At 39.5% G+C, this 18056-nt stretch overlaps 2 protein-coding genes across 2 annotated transcripts in view; both read right to left on the bottom strand.

Annotated features, from left to right (window-relative positions):
* Window positions 1-6607, bottom strand: part of LOC133651145 (von Willebrand factor A domain-containing protein 7-like) — a 33332-nt gene extending 26725 nt beyond the window's left edge. Inside the window, exon 1 of the mRNA XM_062049117.1 lies at window positions 6469-6607. The gene's annotated coding sequence lies outside the window, so the exon portion shown is untranslated. The remainder of the gene's footprint in view (window positions 1-6468) is intronic.
* A 2341-nt stretch (window positions 6608-8948) lies between these two features.
* LOC133649886 (neuronal acetylcholine receptor subunit alpha-10) lies at window positions 8949-18056 on the bottom strand. The gene is made up of 6 exons (XM_062046573.1): window positions 17910-18056; window positions 13873-14018; window positions 13649-13803; window positions 12057-12303; window positions 11711-11996; window positions 8949-9813 (listed from the first exon to the last, which is right to left on the bottom strand). The coding sequence occupies exons 1-6, from the start codon at window positions 17959-17961 to the stop codon at window positions 9146-9148; spliced, it is 1554 nt and encodes a 517-aa protein (XP_061902557.1). The 5' UTR covers window positions 17962-18056; the 3' UTR covers window positions 8949-9145.

Below are 18056 nucleotides of genomic sequence, written 5' to 3'. Positions count from 1 at the left end.
CCTTAGTAGATATTTTGACTGTCACCTTAGGCTGATGTTAGCTTCCCTGCTATGAATCACTGTCAAATGTGTGGGGACATTTATTAACGCACTGCAGCCTATTAAGACACACACACACAGTTGCACACACACACACACACACACACACACACACGCATGCATAGAAACACCAATCAGTGTGTTCCCAGGTGCAGCCCACACCTATCAGTTTATGGTTTGCGTAAAGGCTAACTTGTTATTTTCCTTTGTAATCTCTGCCTACTGAGCCTATGGTGCTGTTAAGTTATTGTGGCTCAATTTGCCTTTAATTTTTTTTTATGTTAATGTTTTTTAATATATATTATTGTTTTAGTTGCTTAAGAGATATTCCTGGCTCTGAATTTGCTCATTGCTATTTTTATGTTTTTGTGCTTTATTTGTTGCCGTCATCATTAAACAAACAGGTTACTCATCAGTTACTCAGTACTTGAGTAGTTTTTTCACAACATACTTTTTACTTTTACTCAAGTAAAGATTTGGGTGACTACTCCTTACTTTTACTTGAGTAATAAATCTCTAAAGTAACAGTACTCTTACTTGAGTACAGTTTCTGGCTACTCTACCCACCTCTGGTCAAATGCAGAGGATAATTTCACCACCCTCAGTGGCACTTTAACTTTTTATTATTTTTTTATTAACCAAATATGAGAGATATTGCTATTATAAGCGCTAACGCAGACGGACTGTTAGCGGCACATTGATAGCAGTGAGCTAATGCTAGCTTATGCTGCTATTGTTGACACACTGAGTCGGTGGCTCCTTCTGCTTGGTCTCAAACTTGCTAAAAGTGAATTCTAGATTATAATTCATGCATCTCTCACCTGCTAGTAGACAAACGCGGCCATGGACGACAGGCTGGTCGACTGTCACATCCCCGAGATGGCGAAAAAGACACAAAAAGACGCCAGTTGCAGCAACTTTTTTTTCAACCCTTCGTGAGGATTGCAATTGAGTCTTCATTGAAACGGGATTATGCGACCGTCCCGTCAGTCGGCATCCCGGCGAGAGTGGAAATATTACAGTAAGTGTTTGTTTTATTATGGTTAGTTTGTATGTTTAGGTACCTAGCAATGCTGCTATCATTTAATCAATCAATGTTTATTTATATAGCCCTAAATCACAAGTGTCTCAAAGGGCTGCACAAGCCACAATGACATCCTCGGTACAGAGCCCACATAAGGGCAAAGAAAAACTTACCCCAGTGGGACGTCGATGTGAATGACTATGAGAAACCTTGGAGAGGACCGTATATGTGGGTAACCCCCCACCCCTTCTAGCTAAAGCTATAGTGCTTCAATAAAGTTGCATCCCTTTAGCACTCGGCTTCGAAAACTTAATGTGCTCATCCTCATTGTCTTCGGGCTCAAAAATATAAGTACCACGGTACTTTATTAGTACCGGTATACCGTACAACCCTAGAAGGAAGTAAGGGTTTTACACTCCTTTATGGCTATCGGTAGGGAGTTCCAAATTTCGGTTATATATATATATATATATATATATATATATATATATATATATATATATATATATATACACTACCGTTCAAAAGTTTGGGGTCACATTGAAATGTTCTTATTTTTGAAGGAAAAGCACTACTTTTCAATGAAGATAACTTTAAACTGATCTTAACTTTAAAGAAATACACTCTATACATTGCTAATGTGGTAAATGACTATTCTAGCTGCAAATGTCTGGTTTTTGGTGCAATATCTACATAGGTGTATAGAGGCCCATTTCCAGCAACTATCACTCCAGTGTTCTAATGGTACAATGTGTTTGCTCATTGGCTCAGAAGGCTAATTGATGATTAGAAAACCCTTGTGCAATCATGTTGACACATCTGAAAACAGTTTAGCTCGTTACAGAAGCTACAAAATTGACCTTCCTTTGAGCAGATTGAGTTTCTGGAGCATCACATTTGTGGGGTCAATTAAACGCTCAAAATGGCCAGAAACAGAGAACTTTCATCTGAAACTCGACAGTCTATTCTTGTTCTTAGAAATGAAGGCTATTCCACAAAATTGTTTGGGTGACCCCAAACTTTTGAACGGTAGTGTATATATATTTTTTAAGACAAATCTAGGTTCAATGTGATTTCTAGAACTACCTCTGGTGTTGTAGTGGTAAACATATTTTGTGCTGTAGGAGTATTTAGACAGGTACATGGGTATTTTAGTGGTGTAGGCCCATTGCGAGAAGGTGCCCTCTGTCGGCTACCAAGAGCCACTCCACGCTAAGGAAATGGTTGGCGGAGAGGTGAGCCCCAGATGGAAGATTGAGTAGAAGTTCAATGAGTTTGTTTTGGGCTGTCTGGAGATTGTTTTTTTAAGGCCTTTGAGGTGTTAAGCTACCAGACATGAATATCTTACCTCATGTATATGTTTGTGGTTACTACTGTCCTGCACTCCATCAACAGACTTCTAGAAGTGTCTTCTGAGTTCAACATCAGTTCACAGCTGGCAGCCATCACAGGACAGTAACTCTCCTCATTACTTGTTTTCGTTTCACACACACGTCCTTGAGACTCTTTTAGTGGCAAGTCCAATACTAAAGTAAAGTGCACTGCTGCTGAGCTCGCTGTTCAAATGTAAGCCTTTATTCATGGTTAAAGTCTTCAAAGTGTGTATTTTGACTTAATAGTAGTATCATCATATCTCCCACTTTGTTGTGTATTTAATTGCTTTTTCATTTGGACAATTTATTGCTATTGCGTAAGTGCACTGGCGATGCATTCACTGACTGTCTGTAATCTGCAGTTAAACTAAAAAGTGCTGTTTTACACACAGTTGTGGTCAAAAGTTGACATACACTTGTAAAGAACATAATGTCATGGCTGTCGTGAGTTTCCAATCATTCCTACAACTCTTATTTTTTTGTGATGTAGTGATTGGAGCACATACTTGTTGGTCACAAAAAACATTCATGAAGTTTGGTTCTTTTATGAATTTATTATGGGTCTACTGGAAATGTGAGCAAATGTGCTGGGTCAAAAGTATACATACAGCAATGTTAATATTTGCTTACATGTCCCTTGGCAAGTTTCACTGCAATAACACACTTTTGGTAGCCATCCACAAGCTTCTGGTTACATTTTTGGCCACTCCTCTTGACAAAATTGGTGCAGTTCAGCTAAATGTGTTGTTTTTCTGACATGGACTTGTTTCTTCAGCATTGTCCACACGTTTAAGTCAGGACTTTGGGAAGGCCATTCTAAAACCTTAATTCTAGCCTCATTTAGCCATTCCTTTACCACTTTTGACGTGTGTTTGGGGTCATTGTCCTGTTGGAACACCCAACTGCGCCCAAGTTGATTTTAGGTTGTCCTGAAGAATTTGGAGGTAATCCTCCTTTTTCATTGTCCCATTTACTCCGTAAAGCACCAGTCCCATTAGCAGCAAAACAGGCCCGGAGCATAATACTACCACCACTATGCTTGCCAGTAGGTGTGGTGTTCCTGGGATTAAAGGCCTCACCTTTTCTCCTCCAAACATATTGCTGGGTATTGTGGCCAAACAGCTAAATTTTTATTTCATCTGACATCACATGGACAAAGATAAGACCATCTGGAGGAAAGTTCTGTGGTCAGATGAAACAAAAATGGAGCTGTTTGGCCACAATACCCAGCAATATGTTTGGAAGAGAAAAGGTGAGGCCTTTAATCCCAGCAACACCAATTCCTACCGCCAAGCATGGTGGTGGTAGTATTATGCTCCAGGCCTGTTTTGCTGCCAATGGAACTGGTGCTTTACAGAGAGTAAATGGGACAATGAAAAAGGATGATTACCTCCAAATTCTTCAGGACAACTTAAAATAATCTTGGGCGCAGTTGGGTGTTCCAACAGGACAATGACCCCAAACACACGTCAAAAGTGGTAAAGGAATGGCTAAATCAGGCTAGAATTAAAGTTTTAGAATGTCCTTCCCAAAGTCCTGACTTAAACGTGTGGACAATGCTGAAGAAACAAGTCCATGTCAGAAAAGCAACAAATGTAGCTGAACTGCACCAATTTTGTCAAGAGGAGTGGTCAAAAGTTCAACCAGAAGCTTGTGGATGGCTACCAAAAGCACCTTATTGCAGTGAAACTTGCCAAGGGACATGTAAGCAAATATTAACATTGATGTTAATATTTCAGAGTCATACCAAAGACTATAAAAATGGGACCCATTACCTCCATGCTTGGCACTCAGCATCAAGGGTTGGAATTGGGGGTTAAATCACCAAAAATGATTCCCGGGCGCGGCCACTGCTGCTGCTCACTGCTCCCCTCACCTCCCAGGGGGTGATCAAGGGTGATGGGTCAAATGCAGAGAATAATATCGCCACACCTAGTGTGTGTGTGTGAGACAATCATTGGTTGGGGGGTTGGGGGGGCGGGGTTTGGTGGTGGAGGGGGGGTGTATATTGTAGCGTCCCGGAAGAGTTAGTGCTGCAAGGGCTTCTGGGTGTTTGTTCTGTTGTGCTTATGTTGTGTTACGGTGCGGATGTTCTCCCGAAATGTGTTTGTCATTCTTGTTTGGTGTGGGTTCACAGTGTGGCGCATATTTGTAACAGTGTTAAAGTTGTTTATACGGCCACCCTCAGTGTGACCTGTATGGCTGTTGATCAAGTATGCCTTGCATTCACTGGTGTGTGTGAAAAGCCGTAGATATTATGTGACTGGGCCGGCACGCTGTTTGCATGGAGGAAAAGCGGAACGTAACGACAGGTTGTAGAGGACGCTAAAGGCAGTGCCTTTAAGGCACGCCCCCAATATTGTTGTCCGGGTGGAAATCGGGAGAACGGTTGCCCCGGGAGATTTTCGGGAGGAGCACTGAAATTCGGGAGTCTCCCCGGAAAATCGTGAGGGTTGGCAAGTATGCCCTACGGCCGTTTTTTACCGTATATGTACCGCTCCGTACAGCAGCGTTTTAAAAAGTCATTAATTTTACTTTTTGAAACCGATACCGATAATTTCCGATATTACATTTTAAAGCAGGGGTCACCAACGTGGTGCCCGCGGGCACCAGGTAGCCCGTAAGGACCAGATGAGTAGCCCGCTGGCCTGTTCTAAAAATAGCTCAAATAGCAGCACTTACCAGTGAGCTGCCTCTATGTTTTTAATTTTATTTATTTACTAGCAAGCTGGTCTCGCTTTGCTCGACATTTTTAATTCTAAGAGAGACAAAACTCAAATAGAATTTGAAAATCCAAGAAAATATTTTAAAGACTTGGTCTTCACTTGTTTAAATGAATTCATAATTTTTTTTACTTTGCTTCTTATAACTTTCAGAAAGACAATTTTAGAGATAAAATACAACCTTAAAAATTATTTTAGGATTTTTAAACACATATACCTTTTTACCTTTTAAATTCCTTCCTCTTCTTTCCTGACAATTTAAATCAATGTTCAAGTAAATTAATTTTTTTATTGTAAAGAATAATAAATACATTTTTATTTAATTCTTCATTTTAGCTTCTGTTTTTTCGACGAAGAATATCTGTGAAATATTTCTTTAACTTATTATGATTAAAATTCAAAATAATTATTCTGGCAAATCTAGAAAATCTGTAGAATCAAATCTAAATCTTATTTCAAAGTCTTTTGAATTTCTTTTAAAATGTTTGTTCTGGAAAATGTAGAAGAAATAATGATTTGTCTTTGTTAGAAATATAGCTTGGTCCAATTTGTTATATATTCTAACAAAGTGCAGATTGGATTTTAACCTATTTAAAACATGTCATCAAAATTCTAAAATTAATCTTAATCAGGAAAAATGACTAATGATGTTCCATAAATTCTTTTTTAAATTTTTTCAAAAAGATTCGAATTAGCTAGTTTTTCTCTTCTTTTTTTCGGTTGAATTTTGAATTTTAAAGAGTCGAAATTGAAGATAAACTATGTTTCAAAATGTAATTGTCATTTTTTTTCGTGTTTTCTCCTCTTTTAAACCGTTCAATTAAGTGTAAATATAATTAATGATTAATAATAACATAGAGTTAAAGGTAAATTGAGCAAATTGGCTATTTCTGGCAATTTATTTAAGTGTGTATCAAACTGGTAGCCCTTCGCATTAATCAGTACCCAAGAAGTGGCTCTTGGTTTCAAAAAGGTTGGTGACCCCTGTTTTAAAGCATTTATCGGACAACTCTAGTTTTAACAGAAAATATTTTATTTCGAAAGGGGGACTGCACTTGTTTTCGAATTGTGCCTATCATTTACAATCCCTATGTAAGACAAGAACATATTTTTCCTTTATTATGCATTCTAAGTCATAAAATATGTATAAGTACCAGGTGGCTAACAATGCAGCTAATCGGAGTACTCTCTTGCGCCCATAAAGCTCATAAACTACCCAAAACCCACCAGCAATACTCCATTTACATCCCGTGACCTGAATATTAACCAAGTATTAGTGATATTGTTATTTTAGGCTCCCGTCTCTCACCTTCAAAGTGGCTCGCCTCTCTCCCATAAACACTTCTGTGGTCTCGATGTTTGCTGAGCAGCAAATGCGGTTTTCACAGGTGAAACACAAAGCCAAAAACAAGCACTATCTCATGTTTAAGCAATCAACTTAAAAGACAACACCTGAGTAACCGGAGACACCCATCAGTCACATGTTCCTATACTTTTGCCCACTTGTGGGTGGGTTCAAACAAAAGGTGCTCTGTCCTGAGTTGTTTAACACATCTACATGTAAATCCCGAGCTTTTGTCTCATATTCATCCTTTGGTCTGAAACCCAAATGTCTTCAGTATACAACAAAAACCAAAGAATTGACTCAAATTAAAGGAGGTAGATCATCTCGACTTATGCATTTGATACATAGCTCACCTGTTAAAAAGGTGTGGGCACCCCTTTTCTAGATCATAAATCATGCCTCTCACCTGGATAGTAAAAGGTTGTGGACGTAAACCGAGACGTTGGTCAACTTTGACATCCAACTTAGATTATGAGATGGTGAGAGAGACCTAAAAAAAACCTTTTCTTTTTTACTTTCATGAGGATTAGGATGAATTCGTCATCTAAACGGGAAGATATATGAACATCCATTCAGTCGCCATCCCAGCGAGAGCAGACGTTGTGCAGTAAGTGATTGTTTTACTATGCTCCCAGTTTGTATTTCTTGTTTAGCACTTAGCTACAGTGCTACTTGCCGGATTTGTTCAGTAAGTGATTGCTTTACTATGTTCCTAGTATTTATTTGTTGTTTAGCACTAAGCTATAGTGCTACTGGCCGGATTTGTTCAGTAAGTGATTGATTTACTATGCTCCCAGTTTGTATTTCTTGTTTAGCACTTAGCTATAGTGGTACTTGCCGGATTTGTTTAGTAAGTGATTGTTTTACTATGCTTTTGTTTGTATTTTTTGTTTAGCACTTAGCTACAGTGCTACTTGCCGAATTTGTTTAGTAAGTGATTGTTTTACTATGCTTTTGTTTGTATTTTTTGTTTAGCACTTAGCTATAGTGCTACTTGCCGAATTTGTTTAGTAAGTGATTGTTTTACTATGCTCTTGTTTGTATTTTTTGTTTAGCACTTAGCTATAGTGCTACTAGCCGGATTTGTTCAGTAAGTGATTGATTTACTATGGTCATAGTTTGTATTTCTTGTTTAGTACTTAGCAATAGTGGTAATTGCCGGATTTGTTCAGTAAGTGATTGTTTTAGTATGCTCTTGTTTGTATTTTTTGTTTAGCACTTAGCTATAGTGTTACTTGCCGGATTTGTTCAGTAAGTGATTGTTTAACTATGCTCTTAGTTTGTTTTTCTTGTTTAGTACTTAGCAATAGTGCTATTTGCCGGATTTGTTCAGTAAGTGATTGCTTTACTATGCTCCTAGTTTGTATTTCTTGTTTAGCACTTAGCTGTAGTGCTATTTGCCGAATTTGTTCAGTAAGTGATTGTTTTACTATGCTTTTGTTTGTATTTTTTGTTTAGCACTTAGCTATAGTGCTACTTGCCGAATTTGTTTAGTAAGTGATTGTTTTACTATGCTTTTGTTTGTATTTTTTGTTTAGCACTTAGCTATAGTGCTACTTGCCGAATTTGTTTAGTAAGTGATTGTTTTACTATGCTCTTGTTTGTATTTTTTGTTTAGCACTAAGCTATAGTGCTACTAGCCGGATTTGTTCAGTAAGTGATTGATTTACTATGCTCATAGTTTGTATTTCTTGTTTAGCACTTAGCTATAGAGGTACTTGCCGAATTTGTTCAGTAAGTGATTGTTTTACTATGCTTTTGTTTGTATTTTTTGTTTAGCACTTAGCTATAGTGCTACTTGCCGAATTTGTTTAGTAAGTGATTGTTTTACTATGCTTTTGTTTGTATTTTTTGTTTAGCACTTAGCTATAGTGCTACTTGCCGAATTTGTTTAGTAAGTGATTGTTTTACTATGCTCCTAGTTTGTATTTTTTGTTTAGCACTAAGCTATAGTGCTACTAGCCGGATTTGTTCAGTAAGTGATTGATTTACTATGCTCATAGTTTGTATTTCTTGTTTAGTACTTAGCAATAGTGGTAATTGCCGGATTTGTTCAGTAAGTGATTGTTTTACTATGCTCCCAGTTTGTATTTCTTGTTTATCACTTAGCAATAGTACTACTTACCGGATTTGTTTAGTAAGGGATTGTTTTACTATGCTCCTAGTTTGTATTTCTTGTGTAGCACTTAGCAATAGTGCTACTTGCCGGATTTGTTCAGTAAGTGATTGCTTTACTATGCTCCTAGTTTGTATTTGTTGTTTAGCACTTAGCTATAGGGCTACTTGCCGGATTTGTTCAGTAAGTGATTGCTTTACTATGCTCCTAGTTTGTATTTCTTGTTCAGCGCTTAGCTATAGTGCTACTTGTTAGCTGATTTTTGTTAGGGTTTATTTACAAATTAAAATGCATAAAAAAAGCTTTGACCTTTAGAGAAGATGCATCCTTGTAAGAACAAAACATTTTTAATGGAAGGTGTTGCACACAATGATAACTTTATAATTATCACTTTGCTTAGGTGTGAAATAAAGCAATCAGACATTGAACTGAACTCGTGGCGATGGCGAGCAGTGATGTCATGGCGTGACGCGTGCGGCCCACGCGGAAGCGTCCACAGTTGCGTCGTGGACAGAAGCGCCCCCTTTAGACGGCTTTCCCCAGGATGAGGATGCTCATGAAGAAGACCATGAGGAAGAAGAGCCACATGAAGAAGCGATCCATCACCTTGGCCACCTTCCTCCACTCGCCAATGCGGAGTTGAGCCGCTCGCTGGTCCTGGTAGGAGCCGGCGATGTATTCCACGTTCCTGTGCAGTCCCTGAAGGTGACACGCACACTGCAGCTTCCTCTGCTCCTTCCTGTCCTCCGCGCTCACGGCTCCCTCTCCCCTTTGCTCGACCGACACGCCGCTGGTGCTCTTTGGCTCCTCCCCCTGGCCGTCGCCTTGCCCGGCAGCTCCGCCCTCCTCCGAGTGGTGGACGCTGACAAACAGGTCGTCTTTCCGATCGCTCTTGTTTGGGACATCATGCCCGTGATTCTGCGCCCACCCCCTCCCGTTGCAGCCGCCGCCGTTGGCCGGGGCCTCGGTTGACTCCTCCCCCGACGGCGGCTTCCTGCGGGAGAACCCCCCGCTGAGGCAGTTGTCCCCCACCTCGTAGACAAAGCAGATCCGGGCCAGGTGTTTGAGGATGAAGCGCTCGGCCCAAGCTGGCACGGGTCCGGCCTCTGAGCCGCAGTGGTGGATGTTCATGATGAAGATGGTGAGGGCTGTCGACATGGTAACCATCGTCATGGTAGCGATGTAGTACTTTCCTGTCACACAAATACTTCATGTTCACAAGTTGTGTGCGTGTGTGTGTGTGTGTGTGTGTGTGTTTTTGTTCTGTTCCGCCCGAATGCAGCTGAGATAGGCTCCAGCAGCCACCGCTACCCCCAAAAGGGACAAGCAGTAGGAAATGGATGGATGGATGTGTGTGTTTATGCTTGTGAACTTATTAGACTTGTGAACTTGTAAGACTCCTAAAATTTAAAGAACTTTAAAGACTCGTGAACTTCAAAGACTTGTGAGCTTTAAAGACTTATGAACCTTAAAGACTTGTAAATTCAAAGACTCGTTAAATTCTAAGAGTTGCAAATTTTAACTTGTGAACTTCAAAGACTTATTCATTTAAGTGATTGGGGAACTTCAGAGGCTTACTTGTGAACTTCAAAGACTTGTGAACTTTAAAGACACATGAATTTCAAAAACACATGAACTTTAAAAACTCACATTTGAAAGACTTATGAACTTGTAAGACTTGTAAATTCAAAGACTCGTTAAATTTTAAGACTTGTACATTTTAACTTGTGAACTTCAAAGACTTGTGAGCTTTAAAGACTCAATTTACAACTTGTAAATTCAAAGACTCGTTAAATTTAAAGACTTGTTAAATTCTAAGACTTACAAATTTTAACTTGTGAACTTCAAAGACTTATTCATTTAAAAAATTGGGGAACTTCAGAGGCTTACTTGTGAACTTCAACGACGTGTGAACTTTAAAGACACATGAACTTAAAAAACACATGAACTTTAAAAACTCAAACTTTAAAGACTTGTGAACTTGTAAGACTCGTGAACTTTAAAAACTTGTGAATTCAAAGAGTCATTAGATTCTAAGACTCGTTATATTCGAAAACTTGCAAACTTTAACTCGTGAACTTTAAAGGCTTGTGAACTTTGAAGACTTGTTAGGTTCAAGACTCGAGAATTCAAAGACTCGTGAACTTGAAAGAATTGTGAACTTGTAACACTTGTGAACTTTAAAGACTTGTGAACTTCAAAGACTTGTGAACTTTAAATACTCGTAAATTTTAAAGACTCATGAACTTCAAAGACTTGTGAACTTCAAAGACTTATGAACCTTAAAGACTCGTAAATTCAAAGACTTGCAAATTTTAACTTGTGAACTTCAAATACTTATTAACTTAAAAGATTGGGAAACTTCAGAGGCTTACTTGTGGACTTCAAAGACTTGTGAACTTTATAGACTCATGAGCTCTAAAAACTCAAACTTGTGAAGTTGTAAGACTCGTGAACTTCAAAGACTTGTTTAACTTTAAAGACACGTGAACTTCAAAGACTGGTGAATTTAATGACACATGAACTTTAAAAAGTCACTTTAAAGATTTGTGAACTTCAAAGACTTGTGAATTCAAAGAGTCATTAGACTCTAAGACTAGTTAAATTAAAAAACTGCCGAACTTTAACTTGTGAACTTTAAAGACCTGTGAACTTCAAAGGTTTGTGAACTTCAAAGGCTTGTGAACGTTAAAGACTTGTTAGGTTCAAAACTCGAGAATTTAAAACAAGCTATCAGTGCACTTTTGTCACTAAGACTTGTGAAATTGTAAGACTTGTAAATTTCAAAGACTTGTGAACTTTAAAGATTTGTGAACTTCAGACTCATGAACTTTAGACTCATGAACTTTAAAAATGCAAACTTCATAGACTTGCAAACTTCAAATACTTGTGAACTTTTAAGACTTGTGAACTTCAAAGACTCGTAAACTTCAAAAATGTATGAACTTTAAAGAATTGTGAACTTTAAAGACGCATGAACTTCAAAGACTCCTGAACTTTAAAGACTTGTGAAATTCAAAGACTCATTAAATTGAAAGAGTCGTTAAAAGGGTTAGGGTTAGGTGAAGTTGAAAGACTTGTAAACCTCACCAATCAAGGGGATGCTCTCTGAGGGCGGCATACTCTCAGCCACGAGCAGCTGGAAGACTGTGAGGGCCAGCAGGACTGTGACCCCCAAGGAGACCTTCTCTCCAGAGTCGGCCGGCAGGTAGAAGCCTAGCGGAGCCAGGAAAGAGATCATCATGCAGGGAATGAGGAGGTTGAAGATGTAGAAGGAGCTTCTCCTCTTCAGGTGGAGCGTGAAGGTGATGTCCGGGTACGGGTCTGAACAGCAACCGTACTGGATGACGTTCTTCTTGGCCGGCATGCCCAGAATCTGTGAGAGGAACACCACTCGGAGGTCAGAGTCCAACTTGTCAACAGGGCCAGTGCTCACCTCCCACTCCACGTTGGGGATGAAGTCCGCCAAGTCCGCGCTATCCAAGGCGTTGAACAAGTCCATCTGGTTGCCGTTGTGAGTCCAGGAGCCGAAGGTCAGGAGACACTGCTGCATGTCGAAGGGGAAGAAGGCCACGTCCACTGAGCACGAGCTTTTGGTGATGGCTGGCTGGTCCCACATGACCTGGCCGTCGTTGCGCAGGACCACGTTGGTCTCCATGGAGCTGGAGAACTCGTCATCTGCACTGTGGCACAGCGACCAGAAGAATGAGGAGTCTTGTAAGACTTGTGAACTTCAAAGACTTGTCAATTAAAGACTCGTTAAATTCAATAACTTGCAAACTTTAACTTGTGAACTTCAAAGACATGTGAACTTCAAAGATTGGTGAACGTCAAAGACTTGTATACTTCAAAACGTGCGAACTTCACCCGTGAACTTCAAAGACTTGTGAATTTGAAGACTTCATCCATCCATTCATTTTCTACCGCTTGTCCCCTGTCATTGAATTTGAAGACTCGTTAAATTCAATAAATTGCGAACTTCACTCGTAAACTTCAAAAGCTTGTGAACTTGTAAGACTTGTGAACTTCAAAGACCTGTGAAATTGAAAGATTTGTGAACTTTAAAGGCTTGTGAACTTCAAAGACTTGTATGCTTCAAAGGTTTGCGAACTTCCCTCGTGAACTTCAGACCTGTGAATTTAAAGACTCATTAAATTTAAAGATTTGTTAAATTCACAAGCTTGTGAACTTGTAAGACTCGTGAATTTCAAAGACTCTTGAACTTTAAAGACGGGTGAACTTCAAAGACTCGTTAAATTGAAAGACTTGTGAAAAAAACGTATAAAGAAAATTTGTGAACTGTGACTTGTATACTTCAAAGGCTTGTGAACTTCACTCTTGAACTTGGGACATTCAAGACTCGTGAATTCTCAGACACGTGAACTTCAAAAGCTTGAGAACTTGTAAGACTTGTGAATTTCAGAGACTTGTGAACTTTAAAGGCGTGCAAACTTTAAAGACTCGTCAAATTTAAAGACTTGTAAAAAAAAAATTGTGGACTTTGACTCGTGAACTTCAAAGACTGGTGAACTTTAAAGTATTGTATACTTCAAAGGCTTGTGAACTTCAAAGACTTGTGAACTTCAAAGGCTTGCAAACATCACTCGTGAACTTCAGACTTGTTAATTTAAAGACTCATTAAATTTAAAGACTTGTTCAATTCAAAAGCTTTTGAACTTGTAAGACTCGTGAATTTCAAAGACTTGTGAACTATAAAAGACTTGTTAAATTTAAAAGACTTGTGAAAAAAACTTGTAAAGAAAACTTGTGAACTTTGACTTGTGAACTTCAAAGACCTGTGAACTTTAAAGATTTGTATACTTCAAAGTCTTGCAAACTTCAAGACTTGGTAGATTCAAGACTCGTAAATTCTCATTGAACTTGTAAGGCTTGTGAATTTCAAAGACTCATGAACTTTAAAGACCGGTTAAATTGAAAGACTTGTGAAAAAAACTTGTGAACTTTGACTCGTGAACTTTAAAGACTTGTTTGTGTTTGTGGTGTGAACAGGACTCTGCAAAAACTGACCTGTTGTACAGGACGATGTCGGGCCGCCACACTAGGCTGCTCGGTATGCGGATGGCGTCCAGGCCATCGTAGTCGTCCTTCTTCCAGGTGAGGAAGGCGTCCATCCACACCTGGCGGACCCACAGGTAAGTGGTCAGGATCTGGTTCCTTTCGTCCTGGAGAATCAAGCGCGGACGTTAGACTCCGCCCACATGTGGCGTGGTCAGGCACACGCCTTTTCTCACCATGTCGATGATCTGCGACAGCGTGACCTGCAGCGTCACGTTGATGACGTGGTCCGTGTCCGCCACAGGACGCAAGGCGTTGGTGTAGTTGGAGAACAAGTCGCTCAGGAGCTTCTGAGCGTAACGACCGTGAGCGGACCGGCACGCTGTGCAGACAGGAAGTGAGGTCACAAGCTAATAGACTTGAAATAATAACAATAATAATAATATATTATATTATAATATTAAGATATATCTGTTAGGTCAGGAAAAAACATGGAGGCTATTTCATCCCTCCAAGGTTTCCTTGCTCTTCAGGGGGGAAATCCCCTGAAGAGCAGGGAAACCTGCGAAACATGCTTGTAGGGATGAAAGTGCTTAATACCGGGGTAGAGCGGAATATTTGTTAGGTCAGGAAAAAACACGGAGGCTATTTCATCCCTACAAGGTTTCCCTGCTCTTCAGGGGGGAAATCCCCTGAAGAGCAGGGAAACCTGCGAAACATGCTTGTAGGGATGAAATTGCTTAATACCGGGGTAGAGCGGAATATTCGTTAGGTCAGGAAAAAACACGGAGGCTATTTCATTCCTACAAGGTTTCCCTGCTCTTCAGGGGGGAAAACCCCTGAAGAGCAGGGAAACCTGCGAAACATGCTTGTAGGGATGGAATTGCTTAATACCGGGGTAGAGCGGAATATTCGTTAGGTCAGGAAAAAACACGGAGGCTATTTCATTCCTACAAGGTTTCCCTGCTCTTCAGGGGGGAAATCCCCTGAAGAGCAGGGAAACCTGCAAAACATGCTTGTAGGGATGAAAGTGCTTAATACCGGGGTAGAGCGGAATATTTGTTAGGTCAGGAAAAAACACGGAGGCTATTTCATCCCTACAAGGTTTCCCTGCTCTTCAGGGGATTTTTCCCCCTGAAGAGCAGGGAAACCTGCGAAACATGCTTGTAGGGATGAAATTGCTTAATACCGGGGTAGAGCGGAATATTCATTAGGTCAGGAAAAAACACGGAGGCTATTTAATTCCTACAAGGTTTCCCTGCTCTTCAGGGGGGTAATCCCCTGAAGAGCAGGGAAACCTGCGAAACATGCTTGTAGGGATGAAATTGCTTAATACCGGGGTAGAGCGGAATATTCGTTAGGTCAGGAAAAAAACACGGAGGCTATTTCATCCCTACAAGGTTTGCCTGCTCTTCAGGGTTTTTTTCCATCTGAAGAGCAGGGAAACCTGCAAAACAGGCTTGTAGGGATGAAATAGCGTCCGTGTTTTTTCCTGACCTAACGAGTATTCCGCTCTACCCCGGTATTAAGCACTTTCTAACGGATAAACCACAGTAACTTCGGCTATAATATTAATATTAATATATATATATATATATATATATATATATATATATATATATATATATATGTATATATATATATATATATAATTATTATTATAGTAGTAGTAGTTGATTAAATAGTATTTGTTTGTTATTAATAATTATTTTAACTTTTATGATAATTATGAATAATAGTTGTAATAATAATCATTATTTATATATTTTTTTAAATTATTAATACTAATGATAGCAATTGTTATTATTATTATTATTATTATAATAGGATGTCAGGATATCGTTTGATTTTCTTTGTCCGGGGAGGAGTGAGACGTCCCTGAAGTGACGTCCAAAAGGAGCAATCGATCATTTGACGGTGTTGCGCCCTCCCAGCATGCATTCTGATGCTATCACACAAACATCTCACAAACGTGCTCGCTTCTCGTTGCACAAACAAGGAAGTGTGCTCGCTTCAAGGACCCCCACATAAAATATATGACGCTCGCTCCCAGTCGCGAACATCTCATGGACAAAAATGGACATGTGCCTGGACGACAGAAGCTCGCATGAAGTGACCACAACATGAAGGAGACATGCAAAACTCATGTAGAAGATGGCTTCTAAAAGACATGTAGGAGACATGTAGATGACATAAACATGGCTTCTAGATGACATGTAGGTGGAAGACATGAAGATGACATGTAGATTACATAAAGATGGCTTCTAAAAGACATGTGGAAGACATGAAGATGACATAAAGATGGCTTCTAGAAGACATGTAGATAACATGTAGAAGACATGAAGATGGCTTCTAGAAGACATGTAGGAGACATGTAGATGACATAAACATGGCTTCTAGATGACATGTAGGTGGAAGACATGAAGATGACATGTAGATGACATAAAGATGGCTTCTAAAAGACACGTGGAAGACATGAAGATGACATAAAGATGGCTTCTAGAAGACATGTAGATAACATGTAGAAGACATGAAGATGGCTTCTAGAAGACATGTAGGAGACATGTAGATGACATAAACATGGCTTCTAGATGACATGTAGGTGGAAGACATGAAGATGACATGTAGATGACATAAAGATGGCTTCTAAAAGACACGTGGAAGACATGAAGATGACATAAAGATGGCTTCTAGAAGACATGTAGATAACATGTAGAAGACATGAAGATGGCTTCTAGAAGACATGTAGGAGACATGTAGATGACATAAACATGGCTTCTAGATGACATGTAGGTGGAAGACATGAAGATGACATGTAGATGACATAAAGATGGCTTCTAAAAGACATGTGGAAGACATGAAGATGACATAAAGATGGCTTCTAGAAGACATGTAGATAACATGTAGAAGACATGAAGATGGCTTCTAGAAGACATGTAGGAGACATGTAGATGACATAAACATGGCTTCTAGATGACATGTAGGTGGAACACATGAAGATGACATGTAGATGACATAAAGATGGCTTCTAAAAGACATGTGGAAGACATGAAGATGACATAAATATGGCTTCTAGAAGACATGTAGATGACAAAGATGGCTTCTAAAAGACATGTAGGAGACATGTAGATGACATAAACATGGCTTCTAGATGACATGTAGGTGGAAGACATGAAGATGACATGTAAATGACATGAAGATGGCTTCTAAAAGACATGTGGAAGACATGAAGATGACATAAAGATGGCTTCTAGAAGACATGTTGAAGATATGAAGATGATGTGTAGAAGACATGAAGATGGCTTCTAAAAGACATGTGGAAGATATGTAGATGACATAAAGATGGCTTCTAAAAGACATGTGGAAGATATGTAGATGACATAAAGATGGCTTCTAAAAGACATGTGGAAGATATGTAGATGACATAAAGATGCCTTCTAAAAGACATGTGGAAGACATGAAGATGACATAAAGATGGCTTCTAGAAGACATGTAGAAGATATGAAGATGATATGTAGATGACATAAAGATGGCTTCTAAAAGACCTGTGGAAGACATGAAGATGACATAAAGATGGCTTCTAGAAGACATGTAGAAGATTTGAAGATGATATGTAGATGACATAAAGATGGCTTATAAAAGACATGTGGAAGACATGAAGATGACATAAAGATGGCTTCTAGAAGACATGTAGAAGATATGAAGATGATATGTAGATGACATAAAGATGGCTTCTAAAAGACATGTGGAAGATATGTAGATGACATAAAGATGGCTTCTAAAAGACATGTGGAAGATATGTAGATGACATAAAGATGGCTTCTAAAAGACATGAAGATGACATAAAGATGGCTTCTAGATGACCTGCATGTGGAAGACATGAAGATGACATAAAGATGGCTTCGAGAAGACATGTAGGATACATGTAGATGAAAAAGAAGACGCGTAGGAGACATAAAGATGGCTTCTCGACGACATGTAGAAGACACGTAGAAGAGATGTAGAAGACATAAAAATGGCGACATGTAGAAGATATGTGGAAGACATGAAGATGACATGTAGAAGACATGAAGATGGCTTCTAGAAGACATGACGACATATAGATAAAAATATGAGAAAATGAAGATTGCGTTCAAAAGGTTCTAGAAGGTTAGTAGAGCTAAAGTCTTGGCGTTGTTCTGTGGGTGGACAAGAGCGAGATAAAACTCTTGGAGACCACCACAGCTATTAAATCTTCATGATGAGAATCACACGGTGAAGTGACATGTCCTACCTGGAAGAAAGAGGAGCAGGAAGACAAGGGAGCAGCTGCACAACATCTTCATCTTCTTCCAACGAGCGAGCTGACGATCTGCTGAGAGGACGAGACGCTGACGTAGGAGCGCTCGTCCGTCCTGCCTGCCTGCCTCTCGACGGGACA

The sequence above is a fragment of the Entelurus aequoreus genome, linkage group LG05, assembly GCF_033978785.1.
Source record: "Entelurus aequoreus isolate RoL-2023_Sb linkage group LG05, RoL_Eaeq_v1.1, whole genome shotgun sequence".
In the NCBI taxonomy this organism is placed as follows: Eukaryota; Metazoa; Chordata; class Actinopteri; order Syngnathiformes; family Syngnathidae; genus Entelurus; species Entelurus aequoreus.
Note: the sequence above shows the minus strand (reverse complement) of the source record. Positions and strands in the feature narration are given on the sequence as shown.